Source organism: Pterocles gutturalis, unplaced genomic scaffold (assembly GCF_000699245.1).
Source record: "Pterocles gutturalis isolate BGI_N339 unplaced genomic scaffold, ASM69924v1 scaffold23385, whole genome shotgun sequence".
Lineage (NCBI taxonomy): Eukaryota > Metazoa > Chordata > Aves > Pterocliformes > Pteroclidae > Pterocles > Pterocles gutturalis.
In genome coordinates this window covers 19589-34637 of record NW_010138885.1, presented here as the reverse complement: position 1 = coordinate 34637, position 15049 = coordinate 19589, and the positions used below count along the sequence as shown (strand labels likewise).

Sequence of the window (15049 nt, the reverse complement as noted above, 5' to 3'; positions counted from 1 at the left end):
TACATATATATACATGACAACTTGTGTATAAAATAAATTATTCCTTTTGACATGTAACTCTATTGAAAAATTCAAGTATTTTCCTATATTTAAATTCATATGGTTACTTTGTCGTCACTTTCTTAAGATGGGCAGAATCCTATTACAAGACATTTTTGTACCCGAAGATAGTTTCACAGCCTAGCCTTTATTGGCTAAAAAGAATAAGACTGTAATAAATAAACAACAGCATTTTCTCTAAAAATTGTAATGGAACATATTAATTTAGTTTTCTAGACAAAGATATCCTTTCATCAAAAAATCAAGTTTTTAAACACTCACATTAATGAATATAATGCATAATTTCTTTCAGATAGTGATGAACTTTGTTTTATGGATAAAAAACCAAAGATAAAGTCCTTTGCCTGAGTGCCAGCATTTGGTGTTTGACTACATCATAAGTCTGAGAAGTCCAAATTCTGTATTCTACACTCCTTTTTCTCTTTGTTCACTCTGCTTACGGAACTGTAGATAGATCATATTTTAGTTACTCAGTTGGGAACACTATAAATTAAGCTCATTGCCTTGAAAAAGGCTATCAAATTTTAAATATACCACCTCCTAATCATGACAATTCTAACTCTTTCTGTATTTTCTTCCACTCTCCATTCACTTTGATAGGTACAACTATTTCCTGCTACTTAAACTGAAGGGTTTTGGTTACTTTTCAAGATTATTTCTTCCCTTTCAATGTGAAAGAAAGGATGTTATTTCTTGTCTGTGATACTGAAAGTTAAACCCTTCTTTTTTGCTAAAATTTCTTCATAAAATGAGTCATAATACAGTCTGTCTTTAAAAAGTACATGGAATAAAACTAATGCATCAACCAAATGCAAAGTCCTGGACCCCCCTTTTGTTTTGGGTTTTTTACCTGTATTTTTCTCAATAAAGTCCATGGATTCTTCACTGGCACTAAAATGACTGGAAGTTGCTTTTTTCTCTGCATCCTGTTCACCATCAGATCCAGTGTGAACTGATGAGTTTGTACTCATTGGTGACCGTGGCATATCTGTCAATGAAATCCTACGACCAGTACTACTGCTCAACATAGACTTGCTCATTAGAATCTTGGGCGATGCTGTCATATCAAAGTTCAGTTTGATTTTCTCTTGTTTGTCCGTCTTTGCAGTTCCAGCCGTTGGGTTTGCAGGGTCTAACAACATTTGGTATTGATTGTTGGGAGTATACGGTGTCCGGAAAGGTGCATAATTAAATACTCCAAATTTTCTACGAATGTTATCCACGTAAACCTCCATTTCTTGCATTGCACTATTGAAGATGCTTTTAGTCTTTTTCACAGAAAAAGGAATTTCTTTAGACATGAGGTAGCAATTATTTATTGGAACCCAGGCCCTGTATATAAAACAGAAAAATAAAAGATTATGTGACTACATTTCACACTGTGGATTGACACTGGCAACTCTTGTGTGCATACTAATTTATGTTAACCTAATCATGTGCACATCTCAGCTCATCTCAGAGGACCATCTCTACCTTCTTAACAGTTCTGTGTTTAGTTTTGATAATGGGTTCAAGCTGGAACATAGGAGGTTCCACTTGAATATGAGAAAAAACTTCTTCACGGTGACAGAGCACTGGAACAGGCTGCCCAGAGAGGTTGTGGAGTCTCCTTCTCTGGAGACATTCAAAGCCCGCCTGGATGCGTTCCTGTGTGATCTGATCTAGGTGTCCTGCTCCGGCAGGGGGATTGGACTAGATGATCTTTCGAGGTCCCTTCCAATCTCTAACATTCTGTGATTCTGTGATTCTGTGAAGTAAATTGCATCTCTTAGATCTCTAGCTTATTTTACTCTACCCAGTAACACAGAAAACATGAATAAACACTGGTCAAATATGACTAAATATTCCTTATTAGAACAATAAAACAACCATTACTAAAGAGTCTTTCCATCTGTCATAGCAGAAAAACATAAAAAGCAAGTCAGGAAAAAAAGACTTCACAAGTACATTCTTAAAAACATAATATTCTATTTTACACCCCGTGTCAGGGTGATCAAAGTCCTCAATGCCAGGAGAAGTTCTATCAACAAGTATTGGACAGACTGGTATTTATTATTAAATAAGGTAGACTCTAAAACCCTTCCAAAATACTAAAATACCAGGAACTTTGTCTTAATGAATTAATTCATGGTCCCATACAGGTTTTTTTACAGTACATGTTTTTATTTTACGTTCTATTTTCAATTCATGACAAATGAACTCATATTCATCATGGCTTTCTCCATCTAAGCAGAGGGTTCACAAGTACACAAAACTTAACTCCTTTCAGAGCAAAGCTGACATTTTCTCCACAGATTATATTTCCTATATTTTTTTAAATCCACAATTGTGTATTTATTCCGATAGTGTTTTGACAACATAAACAACTTCATTGGCCTCCTCCACCTGTAAGAACTAGTTCTCTGCAGCACAAAACCAGACACAGGAATTAACTTGCATACTCACTGAGATTATGTATGTGTTAATCTTACAAACACATGATGTACATTCTACAGACATCATGTAAGAAACTAAAACTGTATCTGTTCGAGTATTATATAATTTATTAGGGCCAAGGTTCAACAGGATCCAAAAACTGTAAGAGCACAAAATTAGAACAAGAATTTTTTACGTACAGTCAAAGACAACCTTTGGTTAAATTCCCACCTGTCGTGTTGGCCAAAGAAACGGGCATCAACTTGCCCATCTTTATCCCTCAGTGCTTTAGCAGGCCAGAATGGAAAGCCTTTGAGTTTAGCCCAAACCAAAGGGTGGGGATTGCTCTAGAGGAAGAGGTAAAATACAGAGTAAGAAAATACAAGCAATATTACCTTCAAATCTGATACATAATGTGATTTTTTAAAATTTTATTACTTAGATTCAATAAAGATCCAACATGCAAAAGGCACTTGCCAAATGCAAGATTCCATTTTACTATATACTTGATACATACATAATAAATCCTGAGAGGAAAAAAAAAACAACAAAATTTTAAAAAATACATTAAACCTTAAGTATCTCAATTAAACACATCGCAATTGCACTTTTTTATTAATTCATTTTTGATTAGTCCCCTCCAAATACATAGCATGTTAAATTATGCTAGGGCAAATTTTTCAAATTCTCTAATTTTCACTTAAGCCCAAGAGAGAACTTGATGAATTATATACTTCTATTTAAGAATCTTAAGGAGTCTTCCCAAATTTGGTGCAGTATTAAAAAAAAAAAAAAAAAAACACAAAAACCAGAAAACATCTCAATAGATCATGAATGAAAAATTAAGTCTAAATTTTCAGATCCACACCTGCAGAAAGAGACGTTCACATCTGAGAAATCTTACCCTGAGTGCAAGTACCACATGAAAACACAGACAACCCAGGAGCAGGTATTTTATATGTGAGGACAGAGAAGCTGTGAACTGATTGCTGACACCCTTTACAGTTATTTCTGACTGAACCAATCCCTTTGTGAAGGCATGCAATCTTACAGCCAAACATCTTGAGACAGTCTGACTCCACAAAGATCATGATGTGCAAGCACAAGCTACTTGGTAAACCACAGCAGCTTTCCCTGACTCGGTAACCACCACAGGTTTAAAACAACAGGGGAATAATAAGAAATAGTCAAATGAGAACGGTTAGTTCAATATGTTAGCTAGACTACCATGACCCTTAACTTACACAAGGCTCACAAAACCAATTTTCTCGTTTTTGGCAAGCAGCTAAATAACATTCCGGACATACTTCAATTTCATTCATCTGAAAAGAAAAAGCAAACAGTTATTGAGCAGCTTAAATGCAGTCCAAAGCATGATCAGTATTATTATGTTAGCCTGTCTAGTTTGCTAACATCATTTTTCCACAAATTTGTGGTCACAAATCAACATTTACTTGCTGTGAAATCAACACTGTTTTGTCAGACACTTATCTTTTCCTACCTCTGTAATGTATGCATTGCAGTTAATAAAACAGTCACAAGTCACATTTTTAAACTCTCTTCAGATTGCATGCTACTGTAACTTACTCCAGTCAGAAAAAATACATCCTTTGTTTGATGTTGTATTTATTCCAGTGATAAAGAACTATTTATCATAATTCATTCCAGTGGCAAAAATATAACCTCAATCAGGCATTTAATTTCACAATTTCTTAACCAAAATATTTTACTCCTTATGCTCATAATATATAAACTAGTTAAGATATCAAGCTCAGGTTATATATGTGTTTTGCTCTATTAAGAATTGAAAAATTCTCAGAATTCCTATGACTCATGGATATCACTGGGTTAAACTGGGTATGGTGAAAGCACTTCCATAAATATAAAGGGTCAGATCATCAGATAATTTATATCCATGAAACAGCATTCAAATACACTACACTTAGAATAGCAAGTTTTTGTATTACTAAACATTATGGATTGCCATGGAAACAAAATCAGTGCAGATGATCAGTTAAGAATGCTTGCAGTCATTTTTCCATTTATTTAGAGGAATTTCATAAAATACATCTATGAATCAGAAGATGTGAGTCTCTTTTTCCACTCCAAATATTCACTTAGAAATAGGTGTCTTTGTGCAGAATCCATGTCCACTTTCTTCTCTTCCCTGCACCTCCCTGCCCCAAGTCTTAGTTATAGATCATGAATATCCTAATGGAAGAAACATTAGCAATGCCTTTGCCAAAAATCATTCTGTAGGCCATGGATATGCATATCTAAACATAAGAAAGCCTATAAAAAAATATAGTTATGCAATACACACATTAGAGCACACATTATTTCACCCACGAATACATGAAATGGAACACTTTAAAAATACAGAAGAATTATGCAATTGGGGTACACATACCTCATGCTCACAGATTTTGATGATGACTTTTGCTGTTTGTGTCAATTTGTGATTTCCTGAGGAAAAAATAAAATGCTTTAACCAAGAAATTTTTATGCTAGAGTTATGACAAAATCAACAGGGTTTAGATTTAAAAGTAATATTCAAGAAAAAGAAAACATCTAGAGAGATGACGTAAAAAAACATACTTACAAACAACATGTTTTCAAAAGCAGAAGGTAGGCACTTTTCATCTCAATATAACATAGTAACAATCTTTAAATGTTCCTTTTTGAGGCCTATTGCAGCCTCACCACCACTGATTTTTTTTTAGTGATGGACACGATGTATCCTCTCCTCAAATTAGTGCACAAGGCAGAACACTAAAGCAACTTGAGTGCTGGAACCCAATGATGGGGGTTGGAACCAGATGATCTTTAAGGTCCCTTCCAGCCCAAAGCATTCCATGATTCTAACTTATCTGAAATTTGTTTTAAGGTGGAATGAGCAAGTGACAGGACAGGCTGTATTTGGTCCTACAGTTTTATGTATGGCAGTTGTTAAAAAAAAACAAAAACAAAAACAAAACTGTTGTGTTTAGGCATTATGATCATTAACAGGAAGATACTTTAAGCATTTGCCAACTACAAGTCTACAACTTGCTGTATGACTTTATTTCAAAGTTTCATATTTGAGGACATAAGTACATATTAATACTTACCCCCATTGTAAATAATGCAGTTGTGCAAAATCCATTTGGCATCAGCCAAAAATGCTTCAGTGCAACCGTACATTTTCCTTTTAACATTCTGTAAAGAAAAAAAATTTAGATTGAATCAGGAAACAGAAATGAGTGAAGTGACAGCTTCTTCCTGAACACTGTTTCCTATCAGTCCTATAATTAATAAAACTATTTGCTGTAAGACTTAGGGAACTAAATACTTAAGAATCTGTCAAATTCAGGGTGTTTCTGACTGCCCTGAAAAGGTATGAGCTGCCTAAATTAACTCTAAATAATTAATTATTTGGATCAGCATTTTTAACATTTCCAAAATCATTTCCTGAAACAGTGTTCCATTCAATGTCCCTTCAGAAAACTGAGTCCTTGATTTCTTCTACTGACATATTATAGCTCCACAGCTTTTTTTTTTTATTTTTTACAAGATCCAGAAAAAAAATATTGGTCATTGTACATAAGACAGTATGTTTGATATTTCAGTCTACCCACTGGGTAAGGTAATTCAATTAGATAAAATCAGTCACACAGATTTGTTACACCTTTATACCATTAAAGACATCAACCTCTACTGTAAGGACATGGAGAATGAAAACTTGCTGTCTCTTTACCAGGTCCAAGCAGGACAAAGCTCTGCAGTGCTTCACTCTTCATTAAGCACTGGAGAATGGAGAACTTCTTCACTATTTGAAGCTTTTAAATTATTATTGAACTGAGAATGAAAGTCCCATTATTCACCTCTTGACTGCTTCTTTTTTCTTCCACATCGCAGGTGCAGTGGAGATTACAGCATTTTTTTGGATGATCAGTAAAATGAGTTTGGAATGACCCCTGGATATGCACTTCAATGGTCCTAAATTAATGGACCAGTGATCCATTAATAGTTTACAAACATGACGATTAAATGCAAACTCTGGTTAATGAAGTCTCCCCACAGGATCATCCTTGGATTTAGATAAATTTATACAAGAGGAAGTAACCAGTGTAAGCTTGTCTTTTTTGTACTGTTTTTCCTGAGGATTTGTTACTGGTTCAGACAAAACAGCAGACTTGTTCAGTCGGCCTATGATTGTTTTTAAGCTGTAACTGAACTGGCATTTATAATAACCAAAAAAAAAACCAAACCAGCCTCTTGCCCTCTCCCATCAAACACTCCAGAAATCTTAACGATAACAATCAAACTCAAGGAACCTTTCTTGCTTAGCTTCATACAAACCTTCTCTAACGTACAAAGGTCCATTGGATGAAAGATATATTCTGCATAATCTGGGTGTTGATCCAGTGAAACTGGCTTTTGAAATGGCTCTGTCTGTTAAGGAAAAAAAAAAAATCACACTGCTTGTTAGTACTGAGCAGTTTCATCAAAGACACTATACTCATTTTTTTTCTAATGCTACTTCCAACTGTGATATCAGAGAAAATTCTTGAAAGGTAACTATAAAATTTTGTGAAGTAATAAAGCACTGTCAGAACAAGAGGAACTAAAACGCCTCATTTAACTGATTTTTCATATGCTGTATGCATGCATATTTGAAAGTCAGGGCTTTTTAAAAATGTACTGTTAGTATTTACAACTGGGTTTTTACTAAATTTCCAATTTGCTAAAGTCACTAATGCTTCTTTTTCAGACTCTCATTAGAATCATAACTTTTAAAACAATGGTGGCTTGGTAACGCAAATACATTCAAACGTTTATCAGTAGGACTCTACATTTTATCTGCTAATGTGGAGGGACTGCAATTCTTTGAACACAACAAACTAAAGTAGTCAGGTACCAATACAACAGGTTATTAGTAAAATGCCTAAAGGGTAAAATATCTCAATAGCATTTATTAAATATTATCTTTCTAATCACATTTTCAAAACACTTTGTGAATTCAATATTAAACAAACGCTGACACTTTGTTTCCGAAAAGCAGCACTCATAGCTTCTAATGGCTCCAGCTAATAGGATAGTATTTACCACTCCAGAGTAAAATGATTCCAAGAGCGAAAATCTGTCAGTACTTAAGAGTAACCTTCCCAGAAATTGCCACTATTGTTCTGCCAAAATACTTAGCATAGAGAGATCAGAGTTGCAGAAAGCCCATGAATCTGCAGCACATCTGGTCTTCCCAACATATTTTTCCATAACATTGCAGGCATAGAGACACCCATCCTCCCTGTGCTGTAACTTACATACAGCAACAAGAAGGCAACAAGAGTTAAGACAACCCTTGGTAATTCATCACATTATATTTTGATTTGTTGTTTTCTTCACATATATGAAATCTAGGCAACGCTTGCATAGTGAAGAATAACTGAATAGAACTGCTGAAACTTGAAAGCAAGAATGAGTGATTGGAATAGCTGAAACTTTTGAGGCATGGTGATTTTGAGAAGTGAGTTTAAGACAGACACGTGGAGATAAGTACAAGCTGGAAGAAAATAAATTTTACCTCCATCATAAAAATTCATAGAACAGCAGCTTCATATTGCATGAAAGTTATTGGCACAGAGTTTCACCACACTGAGAAAAATTTCTTCAGCATTTTAGAAGTATATTATGCAACTAAGTTCTGTGGTAGTAACAATTTCTATTAACGGACAGAAGCTAGGTTTTCAAAAGGTATAATCAATAACATAACTGTGTCTGTGCATAGGGTTCCTGCTCATACAATCGTATTGGTAAGAGATTAAGTCTCCTCATTCCCCTTGTACTTCAGAGACAGCATTGTCCGTTTTCAGTGAGTGAGAAATCATCACATCTCACTGGAAAGCCACATTATATTTTCACTACACCTACTGAAACTACATCCAGAAGTTACATCAAGCAGCTACATTTTAAATGCACTCCAAAACAGTATATACAGCCCAAACTCATCTGTCTGTACTAGACAGGTGGCAGCACAGAAACTGTCACATACAATCTGATAAATTAAGCTAGGTTCGTAATCCACGAAAGGAAGAAAAACTCAGGATTATTACAAACACACAATCCAAGCATTTAAAAAAAAAGAGTCTTCCTTACCCCTGGCTGTTTCATTTTCTGTAGTGCAAACTTCAGTAAATATGATAGCTGTTCAATGGTGAGCATTGTCATAGCTTTACTCTGTGTTTCTATGCATTCTGCGACTGTGATTTTCTAAAAGTTAAGATGAAAAAAGATCTTGTCAACTTAACAGTTCTAAGTGAATTTTTCTCCACTGAAATATTCTAACATTTAAATGGAAGGTAATAACTATCTTATAAGAAACAAAACATTTCTGATGATGCAGTACTTCAGGTGTTTGTTTTACTTGGGTTTTGTTCTGGCTATGTTAAACAAAAAAAGAAAAAAAAAAGGCCAGAAAATTATCCAACATCTTCAAGATCATGCAAAGTGAACGTGTGAATACATAAAATTCCCAAATACAATGCAGGTTCCCAGCAAAGTGAACAAGAAAGAAGGTCACCAGGACTGTAATACAATAAGTGATCAAAGAAAAACATACGATAAAATTATTTACTTTCATTAAAGAAACTTTTGGTGTTCCCTCCCCAGGAATCATTGGAGAGGAATGATTAAATACTTCCTCAGCCTTACAGAAAAAAAAATAGTAATTTGACTTGTTTATGTAGACCCTGCAGTGCAATTTTTTTCTGCACTGCTGCAGAGATCAGCCCACTAGAAGCAGCACACGTTAAACTAGTCAGAACTGCAGAATGTTTTCAGAATTATCGGGTGTCAGGTAAAGAGATCACTCTCTGAAATGATGCCTTCTGTAGATATGGAAACACAAAGGAAGTTGAAGACTCGTGGTCTTCACGACAAACACGATCCAGGTACACACTGAAAAAGTGGTGAAGCAGCAATGGATGCCTCCTCTTCTGTACAAATTTTTCTGGTACCTTTATCAAGAGGTAACATAGAAATAAACCAGAAACATTTCAGAATGCAAAAAAGCTGCTTGTATCTCACAAACAAGAAGTCCACTCCTTTTATCAAACTAACCTCACATTCTGGGCAAAACCAATCCCCCTCTGGTTCCGCTGTCAGTTTCAGACACTTAGCATGATAAACCCGAGGACAGAGTTCACAGCAGAGGACTTGGCCTTCCCGATGACAAACCCAGCAATAGAAATCATTCCGTCCATCCTGTGGTACAACATCAACAGGGTCTGTGGTGAGTGGCTGCTTCATATAGTAAAACGGACCATGTCTTAGTTCTGACTGAAATGTAGGCAAGAAAAACAGGTTTGGTTTCAAAACAAATTTGCATTTTTTCAAATAATAATATTCATAATATATAAGCAAACAGCAGTTTACAGAGTTTAACATTTATGCAAGCACATTATCTTATTCATTGCACAAAATCTTTCATAAAGAGGTTTATTTCTTATTCAGATGTCAATGCCAGTTTACACTCAAGACACAAGAAATTTTTGTGGCAAGTGAGAGCATCAAGTGCAAGACATGCAATCCAACAAGAGTCAGCAAACACTCTTATCTTTAAGAAAGAAGCATTGCTATAGAAGCTGTTACATCCTCTAAACCCAGAAATCCACGGAGCTATGCAAGCTAAATACTGAGTGGTGGCTAAACCTGGGACAACTGAACAAGTTAGTCCTGAAACAACAAGTTGAACGCCATGTAAATCTGTCCTAAGTTGCAGCAGTTCACAACTTTGTACAATGAAGCAAGGCAGTGGTGATTTTAAGTTAAACTGTAGAGTAGGATGATAAAGGAGCAAATTCACATCCTGAACCACCACCTCTGCTACAGGAGCAGAACACTGGAAGAGATTTAATCCACCATTTAAATGCATATCAGAATTTAAGACACAATCTCCACTGGTCTGCCTGCACTAGAAAACAGTGTTAACTTTGTAAACTGCATGAACTAGTCTTCCACCTGAGCCCCAGACAGCTCAAAGATGACACAGTTGATGCCAAAACACAAGAAGCTAAGAGCCTGGGATGGCTAAAATGGGTTCCCAGATACCTCAAGTTTGTTAGATCAGCTTTGAAGAGCTGCTAACATTCATTGAAAAACTACATTTGTGTATCAATGACAAGGAAAATTAAGTTTTCTGTTTGGTATTAATTATAGGTGTGGCTTGCTGATGAGGGCATGGATGGAAACAATCTTGAGTCTTAAGCAGTTTATTTGCTGTGATTTTTTTTTTTTTTTGTCTGATGTGAAACCATTTGCTCATGACATTACTTATAACTATCCAAATGGCTGCTTGTAGCTTGCAGAATCATTGTTTGGTTCTCAGGTAATTTTGCGTGCATCCTACACCATTTACACATCTGCAAGTTCTTAGACCCTTGAGCTGGCACATGCCCGTGTGACTCATAGAACAGTGCAACCGTATGCATGTTCCATACCTTTGCAGCATCCTACAAAAAATTACTGACACAGGGCATAAATTATTGTCACCAGAAACCACCAGCATGCCAGCTTAGAGCGTGGTATTTCTAGATTTCTAAAGTTACAAAGGACAAGGTCTAATTACTTCCATGAACAGAGGACCTTCAAGATCAAATCAGACGACGTACAGGTGACAATCCAGCTGAAGATGTTACATCTCAAAAGATACACCAGAGGGGATATCACCTGCAATTGTCTCACACTGTACAATATTTTAGTCACAGGATGTTACCCACAAACATTCCCAAAGCATTCCGCTACCTAAAATGTCACTTGAATTTCTAGCAGTTTTGGTGTTTTTCATTTCCTGTGCTACAGATGACACAGCTACAAAAAGATACTTTGTTCCCACCACAATAATGGGCAAAATGTTACTTTCTGTACTTTCTCTGTATAAATATTTAATTGTATAACATGACAAGACTTTCAGAAGGAAGGTTCTATGAAAACCTGTGGAGTAAGAGGGACAGCATAAGGCTTTAACTTCATTTCAAATGTATTTCTACTACAATCATTCAAACAGATACAAAGGCATATGGAAATCCAGAGCGAAGAAGGAAACGTTGCGATTCACAGTGCAGAAACATGTTTTGTTTGCAGATATATGCACCACAGCTGTGAGACCAAAATCTCAATAGTGTGTACGTGGAGACCCAGCTATGGGGCATTTCCTCTACTGCAGATAAAGGAAATTACCAGAAGAATTTAATACATATTCTGACTTTGAAGTGGGTATAAGCAGTATATCCACACTTACTTCCTAAGAATCAAAGATACTGCTTTAAGACAAATATTAAATCTGTGAAAATATTCCACAGAAATGAGCTCATAACATCCAAATGGAACAAAAGTCCATTTTTGCTACAGCATGAGAGGAATTAATTTTCTGTTCAAGGATGCTTGTATCTTTTAGACATCTATCACCTTATTTTGTCTAAACCAAGTTTAAGGGAAAAAAAAAAAAGGTTCTGAGACTCAAAAAAGACCCAAACAACAAAACTAAAGGACTGAAAATTAATGATTCAACGGCACCAAAGGACCTTTTCACTTGTTCTAATCAGAACAAAATGTCTTAAGAGTTTAAATTTTACCAGTTATGAAAGAAAAGCTATGTTTTCTCAACTGTTTCACAACTAGCCAATTCAAGTTCAAATAGGTGGTAGCTTGTTTTAAAGCCTTTATTGAAGTTATTAAGACCTCTAGAATGACACAGAAACCTAAAGAAAAAACAACAGTATTGTAGTGTTGTTTTGGGGAGAAAATGATCACTATTTATATTCAGTTTAAATTAATTTTGAAGCTAGTAGTAAAACAAGCTGACAACTTCAATTACACTATAACTGACCAATTAAGTATCAGAAGTTCTTAATTTTAACCTGTCTTAGCTACATTCTACAATTCCATAATTCTTTCCTTGTATTTCAACTGTTTAAATACTTGTTGGCACAACTCTGAAGATCTGTCACTGCATCCGCAACATGTAATACGAAGCTTCATGCAACTGTAACTTTAGTCGTGGTATCCTGAAATACCCAAATATTAAAAACCACTTCATAATGTAGAATATTAAGTTGGAGGTTTCCAGTGATGTTGTCATACCTCAAAATGGATTTATCAGCCAATCAGAACCACAGCTATCCGCTACATTATACTGGAAACTTAATGTGAGAGCAAAATAAGTAACTGTATGCTTAGCTCACATCTGCTTAGCAGTAAAACAATCTTTAACAACTCCTGCTGCCATATAGAGCAGGGTTCTGGACCTACTTTAGAAACAACCATCTTCAGCCATGCCCATTTCAAATTTGACATGCACGACATTACTCAATTAAAAACAACTTGTAAAAGCCAAACAAAACCAAGCAGATTATATTTTTTTGCTAATTTGTAAGAAATACAGCAAAATAAGCAAGTCTGATTGCTTTTCTTCTTTAGATATATAAGTTTATTCTATCCTGTAATATTTCAGGTCTGAGATACCTGGAAAACAGAAAAGGATTTACCAAAGGGAATGTGTCAAGTTCAACAACTGCAATTGTGTTTTCATGTATATTTTTAAATACATGAATAAAAAGTGGAAATTAAAACCCTAAGACTCAATTCCACTGGTTGTAAAATTATCTCTACACTGCACAGCTGGAAGCTCAGACTTCACTGGGGAAACATCTCCCCAGTAAACATCCAGGATTTAGAGGAATTTATACAGCCTGCAGTGAAGCTCAGCAAAAGCCAAACTGGCCATGTAAAACTAGTGAGAGCATGCCTACACATGCTATTACTAGACCTCACAATTATCCATAAATAAAATATGCTTGATACTGTAATACTGTTCTCTAGCAAGGCCCGATTTGTTCACAGCCTTTGTTCCACAACAGCTGTAGTGATTAAGAATTTCATTTTCTTTCTTAACCAGTGCAACTGTACCAGGATAATATTTAATGTGGACACTTCCACCAGGCAAAAGTGCTTCATACCCTCAGAACTTAAACCTGTGTTTATATGATCCTGGCAAAAAACATCCACACACAGAGCACTTTGAAAAATGCACAGGTGTGTCATTATTAAATTAGATGAGAAATAATTTCTGTAAGGCTAAAGACTGCTTTCATGTAATCTCCTCCAGGATGATGCAGGTGCTTTACAGCATTTGGTATTCAATGCACTTCATATCATTCTTCAACTTGCATCATACAATGAATCAGAAATTGTCAACATTTTCTGGAGTCAAGTTCTTCTAAAAACTACAACAAATGCTATAAATTCAGTATTCAGAAGACACTGAAAATAAGGTTTCAAGTATTAAGGCTGAGAAGTACTGTCAGTGTGACCCTTTGATTTAACTGCTTTGGTAGGAGTGTACGCTCCTCAGCAGTTTAAAGGAAGGGGAAAGAACCTTCAGAGCACCAAGCAAGGAGTTGGACTTCTGTTAATAATTGTCAGAAAGCCTGAAAGCAGATGAGAAACTTCCATCCACTGACATTACCAGATCTTTTTTAATCTAGGATATCACACCACTGAACATTTCCTTTTAATGGTTTTAATTAAAAACAACTATTATTGTTGTTGTTATATTCCTTCATAATACTATTGTTCAAATTTGGTTTTATTGGTTATATATCTTACTAGCTTTATGAAATCAAAAAACAGAAGACAGGTGGTCTTTCTCATACAGATATAAAACAAAAATAAAATAACATACAATTTATAATGCCAACTCCTACACCCACTGCATTCAAAAATTAATATCCATTTCTTAGAGTACAAAGCCAGAGCTTCCTAAAGAGAGCTCCTGATCAGCTGACCAGCTACATCTTTCATTGCTTCATGTTCTAGCATAACAAGACCATGACTTCTCTTACCTGCTCTTTATTATTACTGTTCAACAGACCAGGTTTCTTTTTCTTTTTTATAGGACTTGTAGATGCATCTTGTGGGGAGTGGCCATTAGAGGAATGTGGAGGGCTGGGAAATTTCCTTTTTTGTGCTGTGCGTTCGGCAGAGCCAGGATCTGTAACAGATACAAATAATATGGTTGGAGAGTGCATATAACCGAAAAACATTCAAACAAGTTATGGTTTGTCACTCACACTCCTTCACTGAACAGAATAAAAATTCTCAATTGTCTTTCACCTGGCCACTGACAAAAATGGAAGCACAGACTTGCTAAGCAATGACGCTGCTAAGTGAATTCCCAATATAGTAATTTAGATTAACATTAAATATGTTTTCTTTTCTCACAGCATTCTGGTCATTCATTTAATCTTGAATTTTAATATCTTTTAAAGTACAACAACAATTATTTCAGTACTTTAGCAGAGTGCTAACTTATGTCATACACTTTAAAAGCAGAGAAATAACATTAACAGTTCCTGACAGCTTTGCTCATGTAATTTAGGAACATAAGCAACAGAAGCTAAAACATGGTAAGAGAAAAGCCAGTCTTCATCATTTATTTCTCATATTTAAATAAACTTGTTGAAACATATAAATTAAAAAAAAAAAAAAAGAAATTGTCCTATAGTCTGAAAATAAATATATGCTTAAGTTTATTGAA

General features: G+C 35.3%; 1 protein-coding gene across 1 annotated transcript in view; it reads right to left on the bottom strand.

Annotated features, from left to right (window-relative positions):
- Window positions 1-15049, bottom strand: part of ZMYND8 (zinc finger, MYND-type containing 8) — a 51487-nt gene that overhangs the window by 17593 nt on the left and 18845 nt on the right. Inside the window, exons 3-11 of the mRNA XM_010083174.1 lie at window positions 14355-14503; window positions 9574-9792; window positions 8611-8724; window positions 6817-6909; window positions 5586-5673; window positions 4886-4941; window positions 3720-3797; window positions 2707-2822; window positions 911-1392 (exon numbers count right to left, since the gene is read on the bottom strand). Of these exons, the coding sequence (XP_010081476.1) occupies window positions 911-1392; window positions 2707-2822; window positions 3720-3797; window positions 4886-4941; window positions 5586-5673; window positions 6817-6909; window positions 8611-8724; window positions 9574-9792; window positions 14355-14503 (1395 nt within the window). The remainder of the gene's footprint in view (window positions 1-910; window positions 1393-2706; window positions 2823-3719; window positions 3798-4885; window positions 4942-5585; window positions 5674-6816; window positions 6910-8610; window positions 8725-9573; window positions 9793-14354; window positions 14504-15049) is intronic.